Here is a 21215-nt window from a genome sequence, read left to right as displayed (position 1 = left end):
TATTTTAAATAAACCGGGGCTGTCACGGCCCGCCCGGCGCTTCTCGCCCCTCCCCGCGCCCCGCCCCAAGATGGCGCGCAGCGCTGAGGCGAGTTCCGGTGCCGCCATGGCCGCGACGCGGCTGGAGCTGAACCTGATGCGGCTCCTGAGCCGGTGCGAGGCGCTGGCGGCGGAGCGGCGGGACCCTGAGGAGTGGCGGCTGGAGAAGGTGAGGCCGCCGCGCCCCTCCCGCCCCTCTGCCCGCAGCACCGCGTCCGGCCCCTCAGTAACCAAGACGGGGAGCGCTGTGGTGTTAAACCCGCAGCCTTTGCCAGACAGGGTATTTCTCCTTAATGCTGTCGCTTAAAGTCTTGTTTTTTGCCCTCAGTATGTGGCTGCTCTGGAGGACATGCTCCGGGAGCTGAAGAAGCAGTCCAGGTGAGCGCTCTGAGCCCCTGGGTGCCCGATGTGGGTTTGTGCTTCAGCGGAAACGGCTTCAGGTTGTGCCAGGGGAGGTTTAGGTTGAATACCAGGAAAAATTCGTTCATTGAAAGAGTGGTTAAGCATTGAAACGGGCTGCCCGGGGAAGTGGGGGAGTCACCGTCACTGCAAGTGTTCAGAAAGAGAGCAGATGTGGCACTTTGAAATATGGTTTAGTGGAAATGGAGGGATTCAGTCGAAGATTGGACTTGATGATGTTGGAGGTCCTTTCCAACGTTAATGACACTGTGATTCGATAATATCGTACATGTAAGTCAGCCATAACCCACAAACACCGTGGCAGTGTGTATGCTTCCCTGTGGAAATACCTGTGCCCCGAGCCCTCCCTGCCTTGGAAAAGGTGATTTTCAGATGGTTGCAAGTGTATTCCCAACCTGAGGCTATTTCTGCTTTTTCAAAGAACCATGTGGGGTTTTTAAAAAATTTTATTTGGAAAGTAGAACAGTAGAAAATGCTGGTAACTTTTGGCTTTCATCTTGCTACCTTTCAATTCCAATAGCAAGCCAGCCCCCGAACTGCTGAATGAATACTCTCGCAAAGTGGACTTCCTAAAGGGACTCCTAGAAGCTGAAAAATTGGTAAGATCTACTAGTTCAGCTTGAAAAGACTTCAGTATTCTCTGTTTATATTCACCTATTGCCTGGTTCCTATGTTTACTTTTATCTTGCATCTCAAAATAACAGTTGTTAAAATCTTATTAGCCAGTCTTTGTGAAAACTTGAATAAATATGTTGGATTCATATTTTGTTAAAAGGAGGTATTGCATGAAACTTCTTTTCAAAATCAAAGTACACTTTTGCCTACATCTTTCTCGCTCCTTTGCTGTGAGATGTAAAGGCAGGTACTGTCCCTCAGGCCTGACACTGCTCTTGGATGGTCCCAGGTGCACCTGGAGAGCTGTGAAATGCCAATAAGATGGGTTTTAGTCAGTGGGGTGCAGTCAGTGCTGCTGTTCAGGCTGATTCACTGTTGAGAAGCAGCTGTGGGATTGCACCCCCATCCTTGTGGGTCACACCCAGGTGCTTCTTACTGCAGAACGTGATATCCATGACTGTTCATTGCTTCTTCCCATTCCCAGTCTTCATCAATGGAAAAGGCTCTGGCAAACCAGTTCCTGGCCCCTGGGCGTACCCCTACGACAGCCAAGGAGAGAACCCCAGCCACCAAAACCGTCCATCTGCAGACCAAGGCGCGGTGCACGGGCCAGATGAGGAGTGAGCTGCTTGGCACAGTATGTTCAGTGCTGCTTCTGCTTTGCTGCTGCTTTACAGATTGTCCTGGTTGTGTTCAGCTGCCCTGGGTGGCTGTGTTTGAGAAGTGTCCCAGGCTGGGTAGGGAGTCATGTCTTTATCTCTAAATCCAGGGTGCTAGCACTCTGCCAGGCCTGCAGGGCTGTCCTTTATCACTGACCCTTTGTAATCTGCTGTTTTGGTTCTCTTTCTCCTCCTAGGACTCCCTGGCTACTGATGGTAAGTTTGATCTGTTGTTTCTTCTGACCGTAGTCAACCTGAGTCTTGCAGGGAGGGGAAGAGGGAGGTCAGGTGTTCAAGATTTCCCGAAGTGTACTTTTAATTTAGTGGTTCACTTCTTTTCAAGACAGTAGATTTAAAAAAAAAAACTAAACCAAAAGCCCTGACAGATGAAAGCATAAGTGTTGTTATCAATGGTGGGAGGGACTTGCAGGAACCTCTTTTTGCAGCATTCATGCAAAAACAGACATTCTAATTACAGAATTAGCAGGGACAATTTATTGTTGCTCCTTCTGCTCTGAGCAGATCATGTGATTCTGGGTGCTTTGAGTAGGTGTTGTTCAGTTCCTCTGGAATACACAGCCATGTTATTCACGTAGGGAGCTGGGAGGAATTAATTTGAGGTTTCCATGGCTACCGGTAGAGCGGCTGGAGCTGGGCCAATCTAACGTGTCCTGAAAGAACACCGAGACACATGGGCTGAAACCCTGCCCTCAGGGATATGATTCAGCTGGGGTTTTTCCTCTCTTTTGATGCTGGATGTCCTCTTTTCCCTGCAGAAAGCAGGTAGGCCTTTGACACCCATATTCCTTGGGATAGAGGCTAAGTAGGATTTGGATATCCAAAAATCCCTTACAGGAGACTTGTTTTTTCAGCCTGTGATTGCTCAGGAATTTATAACACGCTAAACACTTTTTTTTCAGATTCTGAGGAGTTGAGCATAAGGAAACGAAAGTAAGTCAAAATTTCTCATTCCAGTGCTCAGTGTTTTGGGAACTATTTTCCCAATGACCTTTAAATCCCAGATATGCTTTAAATTGGATGAAATGTCTGCTGGTAGAAACCAAAATATAATGGCTTCACTGACTTAATGTACCTTGTTGTCTTGTAGAGATGTAAAACCTGGGGAAAACTTGTGAGATTGACCCACAAGGAAGTGTAAATCCCTTTTTTTCCCTTGTGCTCTTGCAGAGGCCTCGCATCAGACGAGAAGCAGTCAGCAGTGGAGCTGGATGCTGTGCTGCAGCACCACCAGGACATGCAGGAGAAGCTGGCTGAGGAAATGCTCAGCTTGGCTCGAAGCCTCAAAAACAACACTCTGGCTGCTCAGAACGTGATCAAACAGGACAACCAGGTAGCGCATGTTGAGCTGTGACCCCTTGGTTTTGCAACCCACAAGGTTCAAGTGCTGATGTGTGAAATCCTGTAGCTCGATTCCAGGTGGGATTGGACTGGGGAGACTCGGGGAAATACCTCTCTGCAGTTGAATCTTTTCTCTGTTAGAGGAAGCTGCCAGAACTGGCAGCTCTGAGCCTGACACTGTTTGCTCTCTTTGTTCCACAGACACTGTCACACTCCCTCAGGATGGCAGACCAGAGTTTCGAGAAGCTCAAGGATGAGTCTGACCGCCTGGAACAGCACGCCAAGAAATCCGTTGACTGGCTGCTTTGGATAATGTTAATTGTAGTTTGTTTTATATTCATCAGCATGATTCTCTTCATTAGGATTTTCCCCAAACTGAAATGATTCTGTTTCATTTTATTCAAAGCTGCCTGCAGTGCAGAGGGAAAGCTCAGCTGGTGTGAGAACTGTCACGGTCAGTGTCCTTAAAGAGGCTGTCCAAGGTCTACCTTGCATCTCCTCCTTGTGCAGGCAGTGGAGGGTTTCCTGGGGAAGGCTTTCCACTCTTGGATACTTGTTTACTTGGTGACTATTGTTGCCTCTTGAGGGGAGAGCTGAGGTAACAATGAGAATTTACACTGAGCTGCTAACAAGTTCTTTAGTGGATAAATACAGTCATTTTTAATGTGGTTGTGACAAATGTTATGACTCCTAAAAGGTGTTTAGTCAATACAAATTTAAATAACAGTTGAAGTCTTACTCTTTCCTGTCTTCACAGCTTTTCTGTACTGACCTAGCAGCTTGCTGCCAACAGGATGTTTAATTAATATTTAATTTCAGTTCTGTACATACACAGCTGCAGGTGTAGGAAGAGAATTCTGCTGTTCAGGTGCTTGCCTGGCTCAGATTCAGAGTATCAACAGGTAAAACTCTTCTCAGGCTCACCTTTTTCCCAGATGGGTATTTGGGACTTTACAATCTTCTCCAGTTTAGACTTATTACAGAACTGGAGTTGCTTTTTGTGCGGTGTTTGTTTTCCTTTTTTATGTGCAAATGTTCTCACTTCTCATTGTTGTGTTGATGCCGTTGCATGAAGGAAACACTGTGACCCTGCCCCTTAGAACTGTGTACACAGTGCTGCAGGTGGCACAGACCTCACCTGTGCAAACATGTTTGCACTGTAAGATGAGGGCAAAGGAAGGTGCTGTCTTCAAGATGGAAATAATTATTTAAAAAATATTCAGCCTTTCTTTTTGAGCAAATTATTCGTGTTAAGTGTTGTCTTAAGAGTTCACTAAAACAAAACAGAGAAAAAATAAACTAATACTTTTAAAACAGTGCTGCTGCTAGAAAAACCTGGAGACTTCAGTAAAGCAGGTTTTGTGTGACAGCCTGAGAGTCTTTGTAGGTGCTTGTGATAAGCTGAAAGCAAACCCTTCTGTTTTCAGCATCCCTGCTGGTGTTTGTGGAGCTGTACTCTGGAAAGTGATCGTGTTCAGCAGGTGACCCTGGCTGTGCTTTGGTTTGGAACCAAACCATGGGCTGTGCCAGGCCTGGCTGCTGACCCCAGCACCCACAGGCCCGAGGAAGGTGGGGGAAGAGCTGTTTGTCACAACTGGGTTCTTTAGGAAAATCCAGCTTTGCTTTGAACACATCCCAAAGCACCAGGCTCTGTGTCAGAGCTGTGCTCTCTTCTGTACAAACCCATCTCTGGTGATGAAGACAGTTAACATTTTTTACACAAAGAATTTTGGTTCATTTAACAGGATGTCTGCAATTTAGTATGCCACTCACTTATGGATTAGCAAAAGAATAATTATATTATGGGGTACAGCTTTTAATTCCAGCTACTCAGATATCTGTGATATGCTCCTTCTGCTCAAACTTGGTACTTACCTTGAACTTTTTAGGAATTTATAGTTGTAGCAATCCATTTATGGACATTTCTACGTTTCCCACTTGTTTTTCTTCAGCTGTATGTAATGTTTGACGTTTCACTGTGCTTCATTAGTCAATGCTGTGTCACCAAATTATTTTTCAATTCTAATTGTTTACTACTTTCCCTGGAGGCATTTCAGTGCCGAGCTCTTCGCTTAGAGGCTGAATGTGGTGCTGGAATGGTTTTTGTGTGTGAGATTTTGGGATGCAGCAGTAATGCTTCGTTGTCCATAACATTTTCCTCTTTATTAGTTGAAATAAATTATTTTTTCCTAGCTTACAAAAGATTTGGCGCATCATTGCAGACAAGTTTGCAACTGAATTTTGCTATCAGCAAAATGGGTTGCCTATAACTTTTTGGCGCTTACAAATTAGGAAATTTTCAATTGGAAAGACGTGAAAGGGAACTGCTAGTGATAGCTTGTCTCCTAGAAAACATCTACCCCTCCAAGTCACAGCAGTCGATTTACAAAGAAGCCTGCATGGAGTGAGTTCAGAAACCACTTAACTTTTGACCATTGACATTTCGTGGGTGTTTGTTACTTTGAATGAACGGCCAGGATTGAACCCTGTAACACCTTTTGTTATCACCAGTGGCCGTTGAGCACTGAGCCTCTGTTTCCTGGGGGTTCTCTCCCAGGTGGAAGAATGTTCCATCCTCCCCCGACCCAACGGATCCCCTGCCTCAGCTGCCAGCAACTCTGCACACAAAGGCTCTGTTGTTGTCTTTGCTTTTCTCGAGATCATTTAGCAATTGGAGTCATTCAACACCACTTTGAAGGTGGGAGCTGGTGCTATTTAGAATAAACAATGACTCAGGGCTTTGTGACATTTCCCAGATGAACGACAGTTTTTATTTTTGACTAACCTGGGGGGGGGTGGTGGATGCTCTGCTGCTCCAGCCCTCAGCTCCACTTCGTGGCACAGGGCTCCGATGTGCAGCTCTCTACAGAATAACATCATGTATAGAAATCGCCTTCTATGAGAGTTGCTTAACTTTCCCAAAAGCTTGGGAAATCCAGATGGGGAGATGTTTATCAGGCACAGGGCTGGGCCTTGCTCGGCTTCTTGGCAGACTACCTACTTTGAGACAGCAAAGAAAATTAAACCAAAAATCTTCTGGAGGCTTGGGTCATGTCAGGCCAGTGGATGCACCGATTCAGTCTGGCAGCAGCAGTGACTAGGTCAGTCTAAGCTTTTCTGGCAAACACCGTTGGTGGCAGAGACTCCGTGTGTTAAAATGCTCAGTGTTTAAGCAGTGTCCTCATCACAGCCAGATGGAATGTGCTGGAAGGATTGTTTACAGGCTGTTGGTGAGGGTGCAGAGTGGCAGGAGCAGAACACTGGGTACGATGGCTCCTGTGGCTGGGCAGTCCCAGGTTTTGGGCACGTGTTCCTTGGGTTTTCTTTGCAGTTTGTGCATCAGACTTGAGAGGCTGTGAACAGCTTCCCCAAACTGGCAGCACTTCTGCCAAAAGGGAATATCCTGTAAAGAGTGAAAAGGAGGGAGTGGGCAGAGCAGGCTTCTGCTCCTGACTGTTCCCTGTGTGACACCAAGCATCACCTCCCTTCTCGTTTGTCTGCTGTAAACTTGCCATGAAACCTCAGAATCGGGTCTTATGATTTGTAGTTGCAACCTAGACTCTTATGAAAGAAATTCCTCCTTGTGAGGGTGGTGAGGCCCTGGCACAGGGTGCCCAGAGCAGCTGGGGCTGCCCCTGGATCCCTGGCAGTGCCCAAGGCCAGGTTGGACGGGACTTGGAGCAGCCTGGGACAGTGGGAGGTGTCCCTGCCCATGGCAGGGGGTGGCACTGGATGGGCTTTTAAGATCCTTCCAACCCAAACCATTCTGTGAGTCTATGAATAATAAAAACTGTAATGACAGTGCTGTAGCAGCTCAGAGCAGGTATTCAAATGTCTGCAGCAGAATTCCTGATGTAATTCCAAAGTCCCAGCACCTGGCATGGGGCTGGCTGGGAGCTCCTGTCCTGACCTGCCCCACTGCTGGGAATCCGTGTGCACTCGCCGTGTGTCCCACTGAACGAGAGTGACATTAAACCCCAAGGGCGCTAAATCAATACCACCTGTCACATGATGCCACCGTGACATTCCTGGCACGAGCGCTCCCTCTAATAGGGGCTGGAAGTGGGAAGCAGCAGCAGTTAGTGAATAATGGATCAGATACGCCTGATCTGTAACATTTACAGAGGGAGGGCGTGTCTCCCAGCGACAGAACAAACCGGTTATCAAACGGGAACTGGGAGTTCTGGCTCGTCCAAAACGCAAACCCTGAGCAGCGCAGAGCACAGAGCTGGGGTTTGTGAACCCCTGGTGCTGCCCAGATCACCAGTGCTCCCTCCAAATTAGCCTCTGGATCAACAAAATCAGGCATTAGTGTCAGGAAATAACCAAAGAAGGAGGGGCTGGGGGCGAGCTGTGGATCAGAACCGGTGTAGCTGGTGGCTGGGCTGGAAGCCGGCATGGCCATGCTGGGGGCAGTGACGCGGCTGCGGCCGCTGCCCTGCACGCGGTGGCTGATGGAGAGCAGCGTGCCTGGCAGCAGCTTGTGCAAAACACACCTGGGGCTGGCTGAGGCGAGCAGCAGAAGCTGTCGAGAAGGATGGAGGGCGAGGAGGCTCAGGGGGCCGAAGGCCACATCTGTCTGGCTGTCTCACATCTGGGCCCTGCTCACCAGACTCAGGTTGGGAATGCTGACAGTACTTTGGTTCTTTCAAGTTGAAAACTTTGATGCTGGATTAGAACAAAAGTATTCTGACAAGGAACTGAAAGTAACTCGAATATTGCATCTGCCTCTGTGACATCCAAAGCTCAAACTGCACAAAACCAGAAACTGGACAAAGAAAGCTAAAGTGACATTTAGGCATTAAGTGACACAGGCAGTGCTGCAGTTGGCCATGGAGAGCTGGAATTTGCATCCTTCATTTCCAGGATCTTTGACCTGCATGTAATGGAGAGATGCCCTCTGCCATTTTCACCCTGGCCAAAATTTGTATTTGCTCATGTAACAATAGAATTCTCCAGAAGGATCTGACAGTGTTTCCTGTTTCAACAGTAAAAAGCTGAGACTTCTGTCCTTAGCACATAAAGTGACCGGATCTCCATCCTCTGAGCCTTCTCGCTGAGAGAAGTCACTTATCGGATTTGGTGTGGACGGAAGGAAGGGTAAGAAAGGAACTCTGTCAATCCATGACGTGAAATATTTTATATTAAGAGATTTGGCAAATGGTTCTGTGTGACTCTAAACAGGATGAGATAATTTTCCAAGGTCAGCTCTCCCGTACTCTCAGCTTTAAGTTTAGTCACTGAGAAGTCAATCCCGTAAACCTCCGCAGCAACATCCTGCCAGTGATGCAGAGACTTGGCTGTTGTTGGCTTCAACAGCAGCTCTGCTGCATCTTCAAAGGGCAGGAGGCTGCATAACGTGCAGATTGCCTGGTGAGAAATGTGTGAGCAGGAAAGAGTGCCTGGCAAATCAACGAGAACAGAGCAACGTGAGCCATGGGGTAACTCTTCACCCAGGCAGTTGCAACCTGTTTTTAAGAGAAGGCCACACTGAACTGGTGCAGCAGAAAGTGGGAATTCTGACCTCAGCTCAGCCTCCAGGCTGCTGTGTGGCTTTGGCTCATGAACTGGGTTTCAAGCATTTTGGTTCTTAAAACAGAATTGGTACCAATGAACTTTCTTGGTGAGTCAACTGCTCCAAAGCTCCTTTTGGGCACTAAGTTTGTGTTCCTTGACTACTCCCAGGCTGGTTAATTAGCGATGAACTTTAATTTGCATGGCTAATGACACACAGCCTAAAACCCAGACATGTGTTTCAGTGAATAGGGAGAAAGATATATTTGGTTTTCAAGGTGTGAAGCTTTCAGCAAGCTCCATGTGTTGGTGGTTGGGAGCTGAGCTGGGTTCTCTCTCTGTGTGCACTTGTGTCAGTACAAGGATGTCACTGCTGCAACATTCAAGCTGCTGTACAAAGTCATTGTCCCTACCTGTTTGTGCAAACGTGGTTCCTGCTCCAGGGATGGACTTCCAAGGACTTCAGTTCTGAGCAGCGTTGATCTGGAGGAGTGATCTGTTGGGAAGCTGGCACACTTAGGTTGGTTTGATGTGGAGGCATCTGTAGGACAGAGTGGTAGGACTTGGGAAAAGGCCCTGGAGTGACAGGACAAGGGGGAATGGCTTCCCATTGCCAGAGGGCTGGGTTAGATGGAATATTGGGAAGGAATTGTTCCCTGTGAGGGTGGGGAGGCCCTGGCACAGGGTGCCCAGAGCAGCTGGGGCTGCCCCATCCCTAGAAGTGCCCAAGGCCAGGTTGGCCGGGGCTTGGAGCAACCTGGGACAGTGGGGGGCATCCCTGCCCATGGCAGGGGTGGGATGGGATGGTCTCTAAGGCCACTTCCAACCCAAACCATTCTATGATTTAAGTAAGGAATGGATCAAACCAAAATAAGTAAGTTTTTTAGGGTCAAATAGATGAATACACTCTATTGCAAGTCTCTCTGTACTTGTTTTATTAGGAGGATTCAGATCTGAATCCCCATGGTTTGTGATTGTCACAGTTCATAGCAGACACTTATCCCTGCTTATTTCCAAGTTATTTGAACTAAACCATAAAACATCTGTAGAGGAGAGAAAGAAATGTGACTATTGCCAATATTTAATAGGTGATTTCTGTAGCCTCTTGAATCAGGAATTAAAGAAGAGCCTGCATTGCAGCTATTGGAAAAAAAAAAGAGTAAGCAGGTGTTGGCTTAGTTTCTTAGCGCCCACATTGCTCCTGTTGGTTTATCTGATTGCAAACCAAGTGCACTGTAGCGTGATGAATATGTAGCAGTGAATGTATGGGAAAGATGCTGGAAAGGTTGCACCCCGATGTTCTTAATCAGTAATTAGAAACTAAAAATAGTATTTTAAGGAAAGATAATAAATCTGTAGCCTTTAATCCTCATGTGTCAATGTGTAAGCTGATATCATTATTACATGAAAGGCACTGAGAACATAAGTGAGTAAGCAAGAGCAGGTTGCTGTTACAGTCACAATATAAATTCCACATAGCCCAAGCTGTCCAGGTGATGTTTGGCTTTGTCTGTTTTATGCAAAGTCTACAGTCATAAAGCAGGTTAATTTGCAAGCAGAGAACACATACTTTTGTTGTTTATTTCCATTCCTTAACTGCCCTTACTTCCTGCCAATACTTCCTGAAGTATTCCAGAATGAGTGGGGTTCCGAGTTTCTCTGCACTTGTCAGCTCGAGGGCAGCAGCATGGATTTGGGAAAAAAGGACAGAAATGAGGGAAATGCCTTCCCGTGATGGTGGTTCTGGCACACCAATGGGCTGAATCAACAGCTCCTGTGCTGTGCAGACACATCTGCTGTGCTGATGACAGAGAAAGCATCCCCACTTAAGCAGAGCCTTTCATCTCATCATTTAAATAGTCTGCAAATGTCAAGATGTAGTTATTGTTGCATAGGTACCATCCCAGCTAATCCTGCTTACGCTGGTCGAATCAGGCCACCAGCCTTACCCTGTCCAACAGGGAAACCTCAAACAACGTCAGGGAGTGAATCACACCAACAGAGCCATGATTTCACTGACCAGTCCTCCCCTCATTCACACTGTCGTGTCCCTGGGACAACTGCAGTGATTCTTTACCTGGAAAAGCAACGCAAAGTATTTTAAATAGGGTAAACTCATAGTGCAATTCAGTGTGCAGACAAAGGGACTGAGGCACAGTGACCTGCTGGTCACCACTGGCCTGCCCAGGGGCCCTTAATGTCATGCAGAAGTGAGAGCTCTGTTGTAAGCTAAAGATGGTGGGGTAAAAAATTTAAAGAATGTCTATTTGCCAAGCATTTTTGAATTAAAAAAGGCTTTATTCCAGCAGTTTATAACTCATTTGTCTCGCAGAAATGGCTGAAAGCAAGAGCCAGATAAAATTACTGGAAGTTGCCAGGAAACGTACTGTCATGGCTTAGTGTGAGTGCAGCACAGAGATGATTAAAAAAGGCACCAAATGGTGAATCCCACTGGAAAAAGAACCAGAAATCTGCAATGGCTGTTTGGGTTCCATGATACTGAAAGCAGTGGCAGTGATAGACAGTATCCTCATCCCAAGCTCTGTTCAGGTCTAGGGCAATCCATGCTTTCCGAGAGGAGGAGGAGGGACACGGGCACAGCCAGGGCAGCAGCCCCGCTCTCAGTGTGGGCTGTCAGCACCGGGGACAGTGGGACAGAATCACAGAATGGTTTGGGTTGGAAGGGACACTTGGGGACCATCTCGTTCCACCCCTGCCATGGACAGGGACACCTTCCACTATCCCAGGCTGCTCCAAGCCCCGTCCAGCCTGGCCTTGGGCACTGCCAGGGATGGGACAGCCCCAGCTGCTCTGGGCACCCTGTGCCAGGGCCTCCCCATCCTCCCAGTAAAAATATTTTCCCTAATCTCTAACCTAACCCAACTCCCTTTCCATTTGAACCCACAGCGAGGTGAGGCTGCTGAACTCCTGCGTTTTACTCGCTGAACGCTACCGAGGCCACAGCGGCTCCTTGGGCAGCGCCAGCAGGGCTCACAGGCGGCCTGGATGGGTGGGTGGACGGACGGACGGCTAGAAGGATGGATGGACAAACGGATGGTTGGATGGACGGACGGATGCTGGGTGGATGGATGCTGCCGCTGCTCCTCCCCCGGCCCGTCCCGTCCCGTGCCCGCGCTCCGCGCCGCCTCTTGCGGCCGCCCCGCTCGGCTCCCAGCTGACGGGGGCAGCCCCTTGTTTACTGGCCGGGGCGCCGCCGCCAGCCCGGCCTGCGCTGGAAGGGGCCGCCGGGCCGGGGCCGACACCGCGGGCAGGGAGGGGCCCGGCGCTATAAAGGGGCTCCGCGGGGGCTCCACCGGCGATGCTCGGCCGGGCCCGGCCCCCGCGCCCGCCCCGTGGGCTCTGATTCGCGCCGGGCGGCGGCGGCCGCGGCAGAGGCGCGGGATGGGACCGAGAGCGGCGGCGGCGGCGGCGGCGCTGGCCGTGGCCATGGTGCTGGGAGCCTGGTGCGGCCGCGGCCGGGGCGAGAGTGAGTCGGGGCCCGGTCGGGAGGGTTGGGGGCGGCGGCGGCGGCGGCGGCGGCGGCGGCGCGGGCCCGGCCCCGCCGTGCCCTTTGTACCTGCGCGGGGCCCGCGGGCAGCGCGGCCGCGGCCCGGAGCGCTCCCGGGTCACCTTCACCCCCGGCCCGGGGCCGGCGGGGAGGGCCCGGCGGCGGCCGAGATTGCAGCGGGGACGGCCGCGGGGAGGGCAGCGGCTGCCCCGGCGCGCTCAGCGGCGCGTCCCGGCCCGCGGGGCCCCGCGCGGGCGGGCGCTGGGCCGGGGGTCAGCGGGGGCCGCGCCCGGGGCAGGCGCGGGGAAGGGCACGGGCTCCTCTCCGGTCCCCTCCTCGATCCCTTCCCGCGTCCCGATTCCACCCCGGGTCCCCTGCCCAGTCCCCTCCCCGCGCCTTCCCAGGGTCTCTTCCTCGGTCCCTTTCTCGGATCCCTCTCCGGCCGCTTGCCTGGGTCCCCTCCCCCGATCCACTCGCCGGTCCTTCCCCGATTCTTTCCCGTGTCCCTTTCCCGGGTCCCTTCCTGGTTGCCCTCCCCGGTCCCTTCCCCAGTCCCTTCTCGGGTCCCTTCTCTGATCCCTCCCCGGGTCCCCTCCCCGGGTCCCCTCCCCGGGTCCCCTCCCCGGTGCCCTCCCCAGCCCTCTGCCCCCGCCGCTCCTCGGCTGCCTCAGAACCGGCTCCTGTTTCAGGAGGGTTTAGTGTGGCCAGACACGGAGGTTTTGCCTTTAACCACTTTTAGGTAGTGTGCCAAATCCACAGGTATTAAGATGGGAGAGCTCCCGGGGGAGGCTCTGTGTGTACACAGGGGCTTGTAAAATACAAGACAGGGGTATAAAGATGTTGTGTTGGAGGTCACAAGCTTGTTAAACCCACGGCTGGCTTGAGGTTAAGCCTTACGAGCTGTTTTGATGGGTTACGTTAAATAAACTTGCTCAGGAAATCCTTTTAATGAGAGGTTCTTTAATTTTGGGCGATTCTTACAAATTTTTTTGACAAAAGGAAAATATTTATTTAAAGACAGCTAACTGGATCTGTGGATCGTGTCTCCTACAGACAATCTGCCTGTTGGCTTTCCCATCTGAAAAAGCGAGAGCAAGAGAATCAGTTCAAGTGTAGACAATACAGAGGTGGGCATTATCGGGATATGTATGGGATTCGGGGAATAAAGCAGGATGTTCCTGTAAGACAGCCTCTTTTTCCAGCAATAGGATAAGCCACATATTTCAGTTTCTTCCCTCATACATATTTTTACGTTTGAAACCTTACAAGGAGCCGGTGACACTGTGTTACCTTGGGAGGGTCAGTCCCAGCTGCTGTGGGCAAACCTGCCTGCCTCCAACAGAGATGGAAAAGGCAGTTGACATATAGCACTAATAATAAATAAATATGTGTGCCACTGGAGTCCAGCAGTTCCTAATTTGAAAACACTATTATTACTGCTACAGCGGAGCCTGTGATTTGGTTATTTATTTAAATCATATTTGCTTTTTGGGGTTCAAGCATGTTTATGTCCTAAACTCCCTAAGCTTTGCTGTGTTACAGTGTGGTAGGAAAATGTACTCTTGAGTTCATGGATGGAGGAACAAGACAGCAAAGCAAAGCCTGGGCTGGAACATTTCCATATAATTTTTACAGTGCAAATACTTTATGAAGTATTTTACAGACAATTTGGACCATCAAGTCCCTAATTTGAAAGGTTTTCAGCTGCTGGGGTGTTTGATTCTATTTTCTGGGTGCTTGACTCTGTTTTCTGGGAATGGTGAGGTCATGGAGCACCACGGTGGGGATGGAAAACAACGCGGGGCCGGCACCGGCCTGGCTTGGAGGGGGGGAAATGCACGTACGAGAGTTGCATAAGCAAACAAGTTGTTCCCTGAGCAACGGGTCTGATGGAGGCAGCTTTCTTGGAGATCTGTGCCCTGTGTTCCCACAGACAGGCCCCGAGGTAACGCTGCTCTCCAGTGACAATATTCCCCCCATCCGTGGTTTTCCTTGTGCCCTGTAAATTTCTCTTCCCCTTGGTGCCTTTAGGCAGCAGGAGAAGAGTTGAGGGCAAGCAGCAGGTAGATGCAGGTGGTTCAGGAGACAAATGGGGTGGATGGTAAAGTTCACATTTACATCCAGATAATGAGTTTTTCCTCCTCAATCCATCCCGTTTTCCTAAATATTTTAGGAGTACTTCATGTGAGAGCACTCTTCCTCTCTTACATGTGGCTAAAGATAGTTGGTGAGTTCAGAAATCACTGACAGGAGTACAAGCAAGGGTTAAGGAAAGAAGGCCTGACCTGTGTGTAAAATGAAGATCCATATATCTTGTTTTGGGAAGGAAGACAGGTTTGTGTATTTTTTTTTAATCACGTGTAAACATAATGCAACTTCTTGAAATAAGTCTCGCACATGACTCATGCCTGTCAGTTCATTAGCTCTGGTATTTGGGGTGGGATTTACCTCACCTAGTTTTAGGCTTCTGCTAATGGAGCAGCTTACTTTGGGCTCCTTTTCTGGTTAATAGAAAACTGATCAAAGCAGTCACTGGAGTTTAAAGGATGTTTCTTCCTCTTCGGAACTCTTCCCCTAAATTTGGGAGCTGCACATGTGCTCCCTTGCCTGCTGCTGATGTGGGAGTTGGGAATCTGGCTGAGAGATCTCTACGTAAATTGTCATGTGGGACAAATTTCACTGTGTATTGCTGTAGTAACACACTTATAAAATAGGTCGCTTCTTAGTATTATATCTGGCTGATACAGATTATTTTGTGCTCATAAACTCATTAAGAAACTGTTCCCTTGTCTCACCTCAAGCCTGTGTTAATTTTTGATGTTGAGAGACTCGGTCTAGAATGAAATTTTGTTCCCAGGAGAATAAAGTAGAAAAAGTGAGTGCAGAAGGGCAGGGCTGTACCAAACCCAGGCCCCGGTGTGTCCTGTCCCTTTTTTGGGGAGAGGCAGCACAGTGGCTGTCTATGAACTGTGTAAAACCCCAGAGCTTTCTGGAGGTCAGTTTTGGGGTGACTGCCTTGTGGAATACGATTGATGTTGATATGGGCGAGGTGTAGAACCTGTTCCTGCTGCCTTTGGAGCAGGGAGGATCTCCAGGTGTGTCAGCACCGACATCGACCCCGGCTGCTACCCTGAGTGATCCCAGAGCTCCTGGGATGCTGTCGCTCCAGTGCTGGTTATCTCTGCGTGGAAACAGGGCAGGATGAGTCGTGTTTGCTGTTCAGGGTTGGAATCAAAGGAGGGGAGCATAAAGACAGCCCAAACCAGGCTTTAAAGGCCAGACTGTGAGGGGTTTGCCCTCGGTTCAGCGGCACCAAGTTGAGCAGTGAGAGGTAACAGGCACCCGAGATGTTCCCTGAGGGGCTGGGGCTTTATAGGGGCTCATTTAGGAGTCCATATCCAGTTTGCTCAGATTGAGGTATCTGAGGTGCAGAACTGAAGCTTAAAAATCCGTATGTCACAATTGATGGTTTTTATGTTTATTAAATGATTGCTGCAGTAGGCTAGGAGCTGTCACACAGTCCTTCCCACTAATCTGTCTCCAGGATGTTTTCCTGTCTTAGCAGTTACCCCAAGAAACACCCAAAAGTCCTTTTCCCAGTTTCCTAAAGCCACTTCCAAAAATCAGCCTTGTGTAGAATTGCAACGCTTTTGACCCAACCCAAGCGAGTGTAATTTTTCTGCAATAGTTTGTTTATTCAGTAGGCAGCAAACACTACAAGAAAAGCAGAATTAACTAATAGTTACCTCAAATGGTTTGTGATCCTTCTGTGCCAGATTATGCTGGTCTTGATTGTTAAAGGCCGGAGCTCTGAAGCAGTGAATCATTCTGGTTTGGTATCCACATGATTTACTATAAACAAGGTTTAAGTTCCAGCTATTCCCCTGGTTAGACTCTATCTTGAAAACTTAACCTCTGACATCGGACCTGTTTTTTTCATTCAGGACTTGAAGGTTGTTACCAAACCAGTTTGTCCAAGAGGTTTTGGCATCTTGGGATTTGTTTGTTTGTTTGTTTGTTTTTTAAAAAGCATGGCTTCAGCTTGGTTTTCTGGGGGGGCTGATGGAACATGTCTAGGATGAATTAGTAGTTTTTTGAGTGAGTAGCTTGGTAGCAGGGATGGAGCAGTGCTTCCTCTGGCAGCTCAGAGCTGTGCTGCTGTTTCTGCTGAAATTTAGGAATTTATGTGTAGTGGAGGTTTTGCCAGTAGTTTGCACAGGGGCAGGTTTGGGTCTACTACTGGAGAATCAATTTGTGAGTTTTTTATTTCCCTGAAAGCTGATTTATGTGTTTTTTGAAACCTGGTTGTCTGTGTTATAATTGATGGCTCAACTTTGCTGTCCTTCTTCTGGGATCAAACCTGCCTTGCCTTCCTACTGAATGGTTGATTAATTCCCCTGTCCCTGCAGAAGAAATACTATCGAGAGAAGCTGTGGAAAAACACTTATTACTTTGCTTAAAACTGCTTCTTGTTGTCTTGGTAACAATAAATTTATGGGGTGACTTAAGCTGCTACTGCATGAACAGGAGATATAAACTGCTGAAAATTCAAAGGCATGAAAAGATGGAGAAACCTTCAACTAAAAAGCGTTATTTCATTTCAGATGTTCTTAATTCCTTATTATTCTCTTTGATCCTTGAGGTGTTAAAAAGAGAGAGCTTAGATACCTTTTATCACTTAAAAACTAAATTGAAGGAGAACCTGAAAAATAATTAAGTGTGATTTTTCTCTAAATGTGGGAAAAAGTAGCTGATGGACCATGGGTGTTGTACTTCCAGCTCTGGTAGATTTATATTTTTAACTCTTCAAAAGCTTCACTCATCTCTTTTTAGATTCAGCTTCGGCTAACCTTTGTTCCTTAACACATCTTTTCAAAATATTTGGAGTTGTTAGCCTTTGGTCACCTTTTCTGCAGCCTCCAGTGGGGAATCTGTGTCAGGATGGGGAGAGCTGGAAGCGAGGGAGGTTTGTACCCTGCAGGGGTGTTTAGATGGTTGCATTTTTTGTGGAGGTTGGAAGATCTTTGAGCAGCTTTGGGGCTGTTTGGACCAGGAGCAGCACGGCTCGTGTCAGTGGTGATCTCCAGAAGTCTGAAAGCTTCAGGAGCAGAGTGATTTAACTGGTTTTGAGTGTTTAAGGAAAGGGGTGAAAGCTGTGAACTCCAGGGCTGCAGAGACCAGGAGTGCCAGGACACAGGGAAAGGCTTCCCAGTGCCAGAGGGCAGGGCTGGATGGGATCTTGGGCAGGAATTGTTCCCTGGGAGGGTGGGCAGGCCCTGGCACAGGGTGCCCAGAGCAGCTGGGGCTGCCCCTGGATCCCTGGCAGTGCCCAAGGCCAGACTGGACATTGGGGCTCGGAGCAGCCTGGGACAGTGGGAGGTGTCCCTGCCCATGGCAGGGGTGGCACTGGATGGGCTTTAAGGTCCCTCCAACCCACATCATTCTGGGGTTCAGATCATCCTCTCTGAATCCCTGCTGGCTGTGGATCTGTTCCTCAGACACCGGTGTGATGCAGCAGCTGCCCACCCGGGTAGCTCCTCCAGACCAAGCTCCTTAGCTCTGTTCCTGCACAAAAGGAAGATTTCCACAGCCTGAAATGCAGCCACAGCACTCAGAGAGCTTCGTCCTGACCATACCTAACTGCAGATCTTTTCACCCGTGCTCAAGGTGCTCTGTCCATGGAGCTGGGCAGGGATAGTGTGGGTGAAGGGCTTGTGTGCAGCCCCTGGTGACTCACCTCACTCTATCCAAAACGGTGAAAGACAGAGGCAGTTGTGCTCAGGTTATTCATGCATCTCGTGGCCTTCAGCCACAGCAATAGCCTGGAGCTCTGACTCTCAGAAGTAATTCCTGGTCTGTATTTTTTGACCTTTCCTTTCACTTCAGGGTCAGCTGTCCATTGCAACAGGCAGTACTTTGTCCTGTGGTACAGCAGCTGGTGGTGGGTACCACCCCAGCATTGCCACTGTGCCCCACGATAATGAGAACCAAGAATAAATAAGAACCAAGATGTTGGATTTTGAATTTATCAGGTAATTTTAGCTGCACTGGTGACTTGGACGTTGAATTCAGTCTTTCAGTTGCTTACGTGTCCTTCTATTACTTCTCCTTTCGTGGAGGAACCACTGTCCTGACTTGCCATGCACTTGCATCCTTGGAAATACCAATGTTATTTATTGCAAAGAAATATTCAGAGTGTTTAAGCTGAATCTGTTGCTTTCCCAGTTCCTTTAGCCCAGGTTGGGATGTGCAGCAATACGGTTTGGGGCAGAGAGGTTGCTGCTGGCCGGTCATCAGGTTCCTTTTCCCACTTTTTCCAAGTACATCCTTAATCCTTGAGGCACTGTGTGCGTTGGCTTTTTTCTTCCAGAAGGCAATTTATGAAACAACTTGGATATAGTGCCAAAAAATCCCATTGGGCAATAGGATTGCTTCAAATCCCATGTTAGTATTGCCAATTTTTTTTCCCTGCAGTCAGTGGAGCAAATTTTTGAATAATCATTAAGATATTTGCATAGAATTTGGTTTTAACCCCTACAGCAGTTGGTCTGTGTTAAGCCTTGAGGAGTCAGACAATTCTAACTGTGAAATATTTGTGTTCACATCAGTTTTTTGAGGCTGGGTCATCCCTTGTAGCTGTGATGTGGTGGTTTTTTAGTTGGTGAACTTTACATACAGTGACAAAAAGAGGAAAGAGTGTTTTTTGTTCTTAAGTGGGGAGGGAAGAGACTGGCCCAGCTGTAGACAAAAGGGAAAATCCTTTGAGTGGATGCAGTCTTCAAAAAGGAAAAATTCATAAAGAATCCAACTGGATTTGAACATTAAGGACTGGCTGATGTTTCTATGAAGTTGCTTTCAAAAGGGTTGTCGCAGGGAGTTTTGTTGTGCTGTACAGGTGTGGGACTCCAAATTTCCTTCTTGATTTCTTACCTGTGCTTAGAGTTAAAAAAATATTCCCCTATTCAACCTTTTTCCTTTTGCTGGTGCCTGGATTCCTATTATTCGCTTTACCTTCTAATTTATGCTTCATGTATTTGTTCACTTTGCCAGTTCTTTGGTTACTGGGTCTGTGAAATAAACTGCCCCGATAGTCAAGACAGGGAGATTTGCACGCTTGAGAAAATAATAACAAAAAAAGCCCCAACACCTCATCTGAAAAGAATGCTCAGGGCAAAAATTACTAACGTAGTAAATTACTCCTGTCAGCAGAGTCTGGGCAGGAGCGTGGGCTGTGCTCTTGTGCATTTCCAGGTTTTGCTGCTTTCTTCCCAAGCACTACCATCTCTGGCCATTACTCTTTTCCTATCTTCCCCTCCCTGCAACCATTCTAAATGACTCCCTCTAATCCCCTGGCATTAATTGCACGATCTGAGATGAGGTAGGTGTGTTGCTGGCAGCTACCTAAAGAAAACAGCCCAGACATCTCTTCCCTTTGTGAGCGCCAAGTGATGTTCCAGGACTGGTGTTACCACTGCAGTCGTGATAGAAGCAACAGGCAGGGACTCAAGATGGCAGAAAAAATGATGAAATACTCTTGTTTTGTAACCATATACCAGGGAACGTTCCCCACAGTGTATTTCTTAACACTTGAAGCCTGCTTTGCTGAGAGGGCCACGTGTCCCGAGCGGAGCTCGGTGCGGTTGGACAAAACTGAACGTTTAGAAAACTACAACAATTAACCTTTTGTTAAATAAATAAATTGTCCTTTGCCTCCCAGTTTGCAGGAGCATGGACATCCGCAACAACCTGACCCGGCTGAACATGCTGGAGAACTGCACTGTGATCGAGGGCCACTTGCAGATCCTGCTGATGTTCAAAACCAAGCCCGAAGATTTCCGTGAACTCAGCTTCCCCAAGCTGACCATGATCACAGACTACCTGCTGCTGTTCCGTGTGTACGGCCTGGAGAGCTTGAAGGGCCTCTTCCCCAACCTCACTGTGATCCGAGGGACTCGCCTGTTCTTCAACTACGCCCTGGTGATCTTTGAGATGGTTCACCTGAAGGAGATCGGCCTCTACAACCTGATGAACATCACCCGGGGCGCCGTGCGCATCGAGAAGAACAACGAGCTCTGCTACCTGTCCACCATCGACTGGTCCAGGATTTTGGATTCTGTGGAAGACAATTACATCGTGGCCAACAAGGATGACAAAGAAGAGTGTGGAGATGTGTGCCCGGGCACTGTGAAAGGGAAGAGCAACTGTCCCCCGACGGTGATAAACGGGATTTTCATCGAGCGCTGCTGGACGCACGATCGCTGCCAGAGAGGTGAGTGCACAGTTCGGGGTCTCAGCTGGGGCTTTGCTGTCAAGGTCTGACCTGTCAGGACCTGTGAGGCCCTGGCTCAGGTTGCCCAGAGAAGCTGTGGCTGCCCCATCCCTGGAAGTGTCTGAGGCCGGGCTGGACGGGGCTGGGAGCACCCTGGGACAGTGGAAGAGGTCCCTGCCCATGGCAGGGGTGGCACTGGGTGGGCTTTAGATCCCTTCCAACCCAAACCATTCTGGGATTCTTGGAGGACTGATAGGTGCCTATTGATTGCTACCTGAAAACACAGATTCCTAAATCAGGGCTCAAAATTGACATTAGGAGGTGAAGAGAAAACTTTTGGGATGGGGCTGTGTGGACAGTTCTTTCACCTGTGTTTATAGGTATCCAGAATTCTGTGTTTGGCTTTTCTGGAGAGTCAGGAACTGCCCAGAGCTCACCATTTTAATGGACTTTGAGCGTCTTGTATAGTAGTTGGTACTCTGAGTATCTTTGTTAGGGTTTGGGTAGGGAATGAAAGTCCAGACTGACTGGAAGGGTGCAGCAGGTGAAAGCGCAACAGTGGGGAAAAGTCTTCATGGAATAAACCCCATTCTGGAAAGGTGCAATTCCATTTTTACCAAAACCTTCCTGCCATAAAAAGGTGTAAGATCTGTGGATGAGTGAGCAGCGTTTGCTCAGAGAAGAAGCTGGAAGCTGAGTCAGACCTGAAGGGGAAAGGGAGAAGGAGGAGAAAGGACCTGGGTGGGGTTAGAGGGTGAAATAACAGGGCTTTGAGCCCGGGGCTTTGGTTCAGGGGAGAAGCTGTGTTCAAAAAATCTCACTGCTGTTACCA

General features: G+C 48.7%; 2 protein-coding genes across 2 annotated transcripts in view; both read left to right on the top strand.

The window, feature by feature from the left end:
• The first annotated feature begins 64 nt into the window (after positions 1-64).
• USE1 (unconventional SNARE in the ER 1) lies at positions 65-5289 on the top strand. The gene is made up of 8 exons (XM_048287945.1): positions 65-208; positions 368-417; positions 980-1058; positions 1559-1711; positions 1931-1949; positions 2654-2684; positions 2922-3084; positions 3294-5289. Exons 1-8 carry the CDS (start codon positions 71-73, stop codon positions 3474-3476), a joined length of 816 nt encoding a protein of 271 aa, XP_048143902.1. The 5' UTR covers positions 65-70; the 3' UTR covers positions 3477-5289.
• A 6520-nt stretch (positions 5290-11809) lies between these two features.
• The window catches only part of INSR (insulin receptor), a 56046-nt gene continuing 46640 nt past the window's right edge, over positions 11810-21215 (top strand). The window contains exons 1-2 of the mRNA XM_048287679.1: positions 11810-12093; positions 19832-20383. Coding sequence (XP_048143636.1) covers positions 12009-12093; positions 19832-20383 — 637 coding nt within the window. The 5' untranslated portion in view covers positions 11810-12008. The remainder of the gene's footprint in view (positions 12094-19831; positions 20384-21215) is intronic.

The sequence above is a fragment of the Corvus hawaiiensis genome, chromosome 28, assembly GCF_020740725.1.
Source record: "Corvus hawaiiensis isolate bCorHaw1 chromosome 28, bCorHaw1.pri.cur, whole genome shotgun sequence".
Taxonomy (NCBI): domain Eukaryota; kingdom Metazoa; phylum Chordata; class Aves; order Passeriformes; family Corvidae; genus Corvus; species Corvus hawaiiensis.
This window is presented reverse-complemented; position numbering and strand designations above follow the sequence as displayed.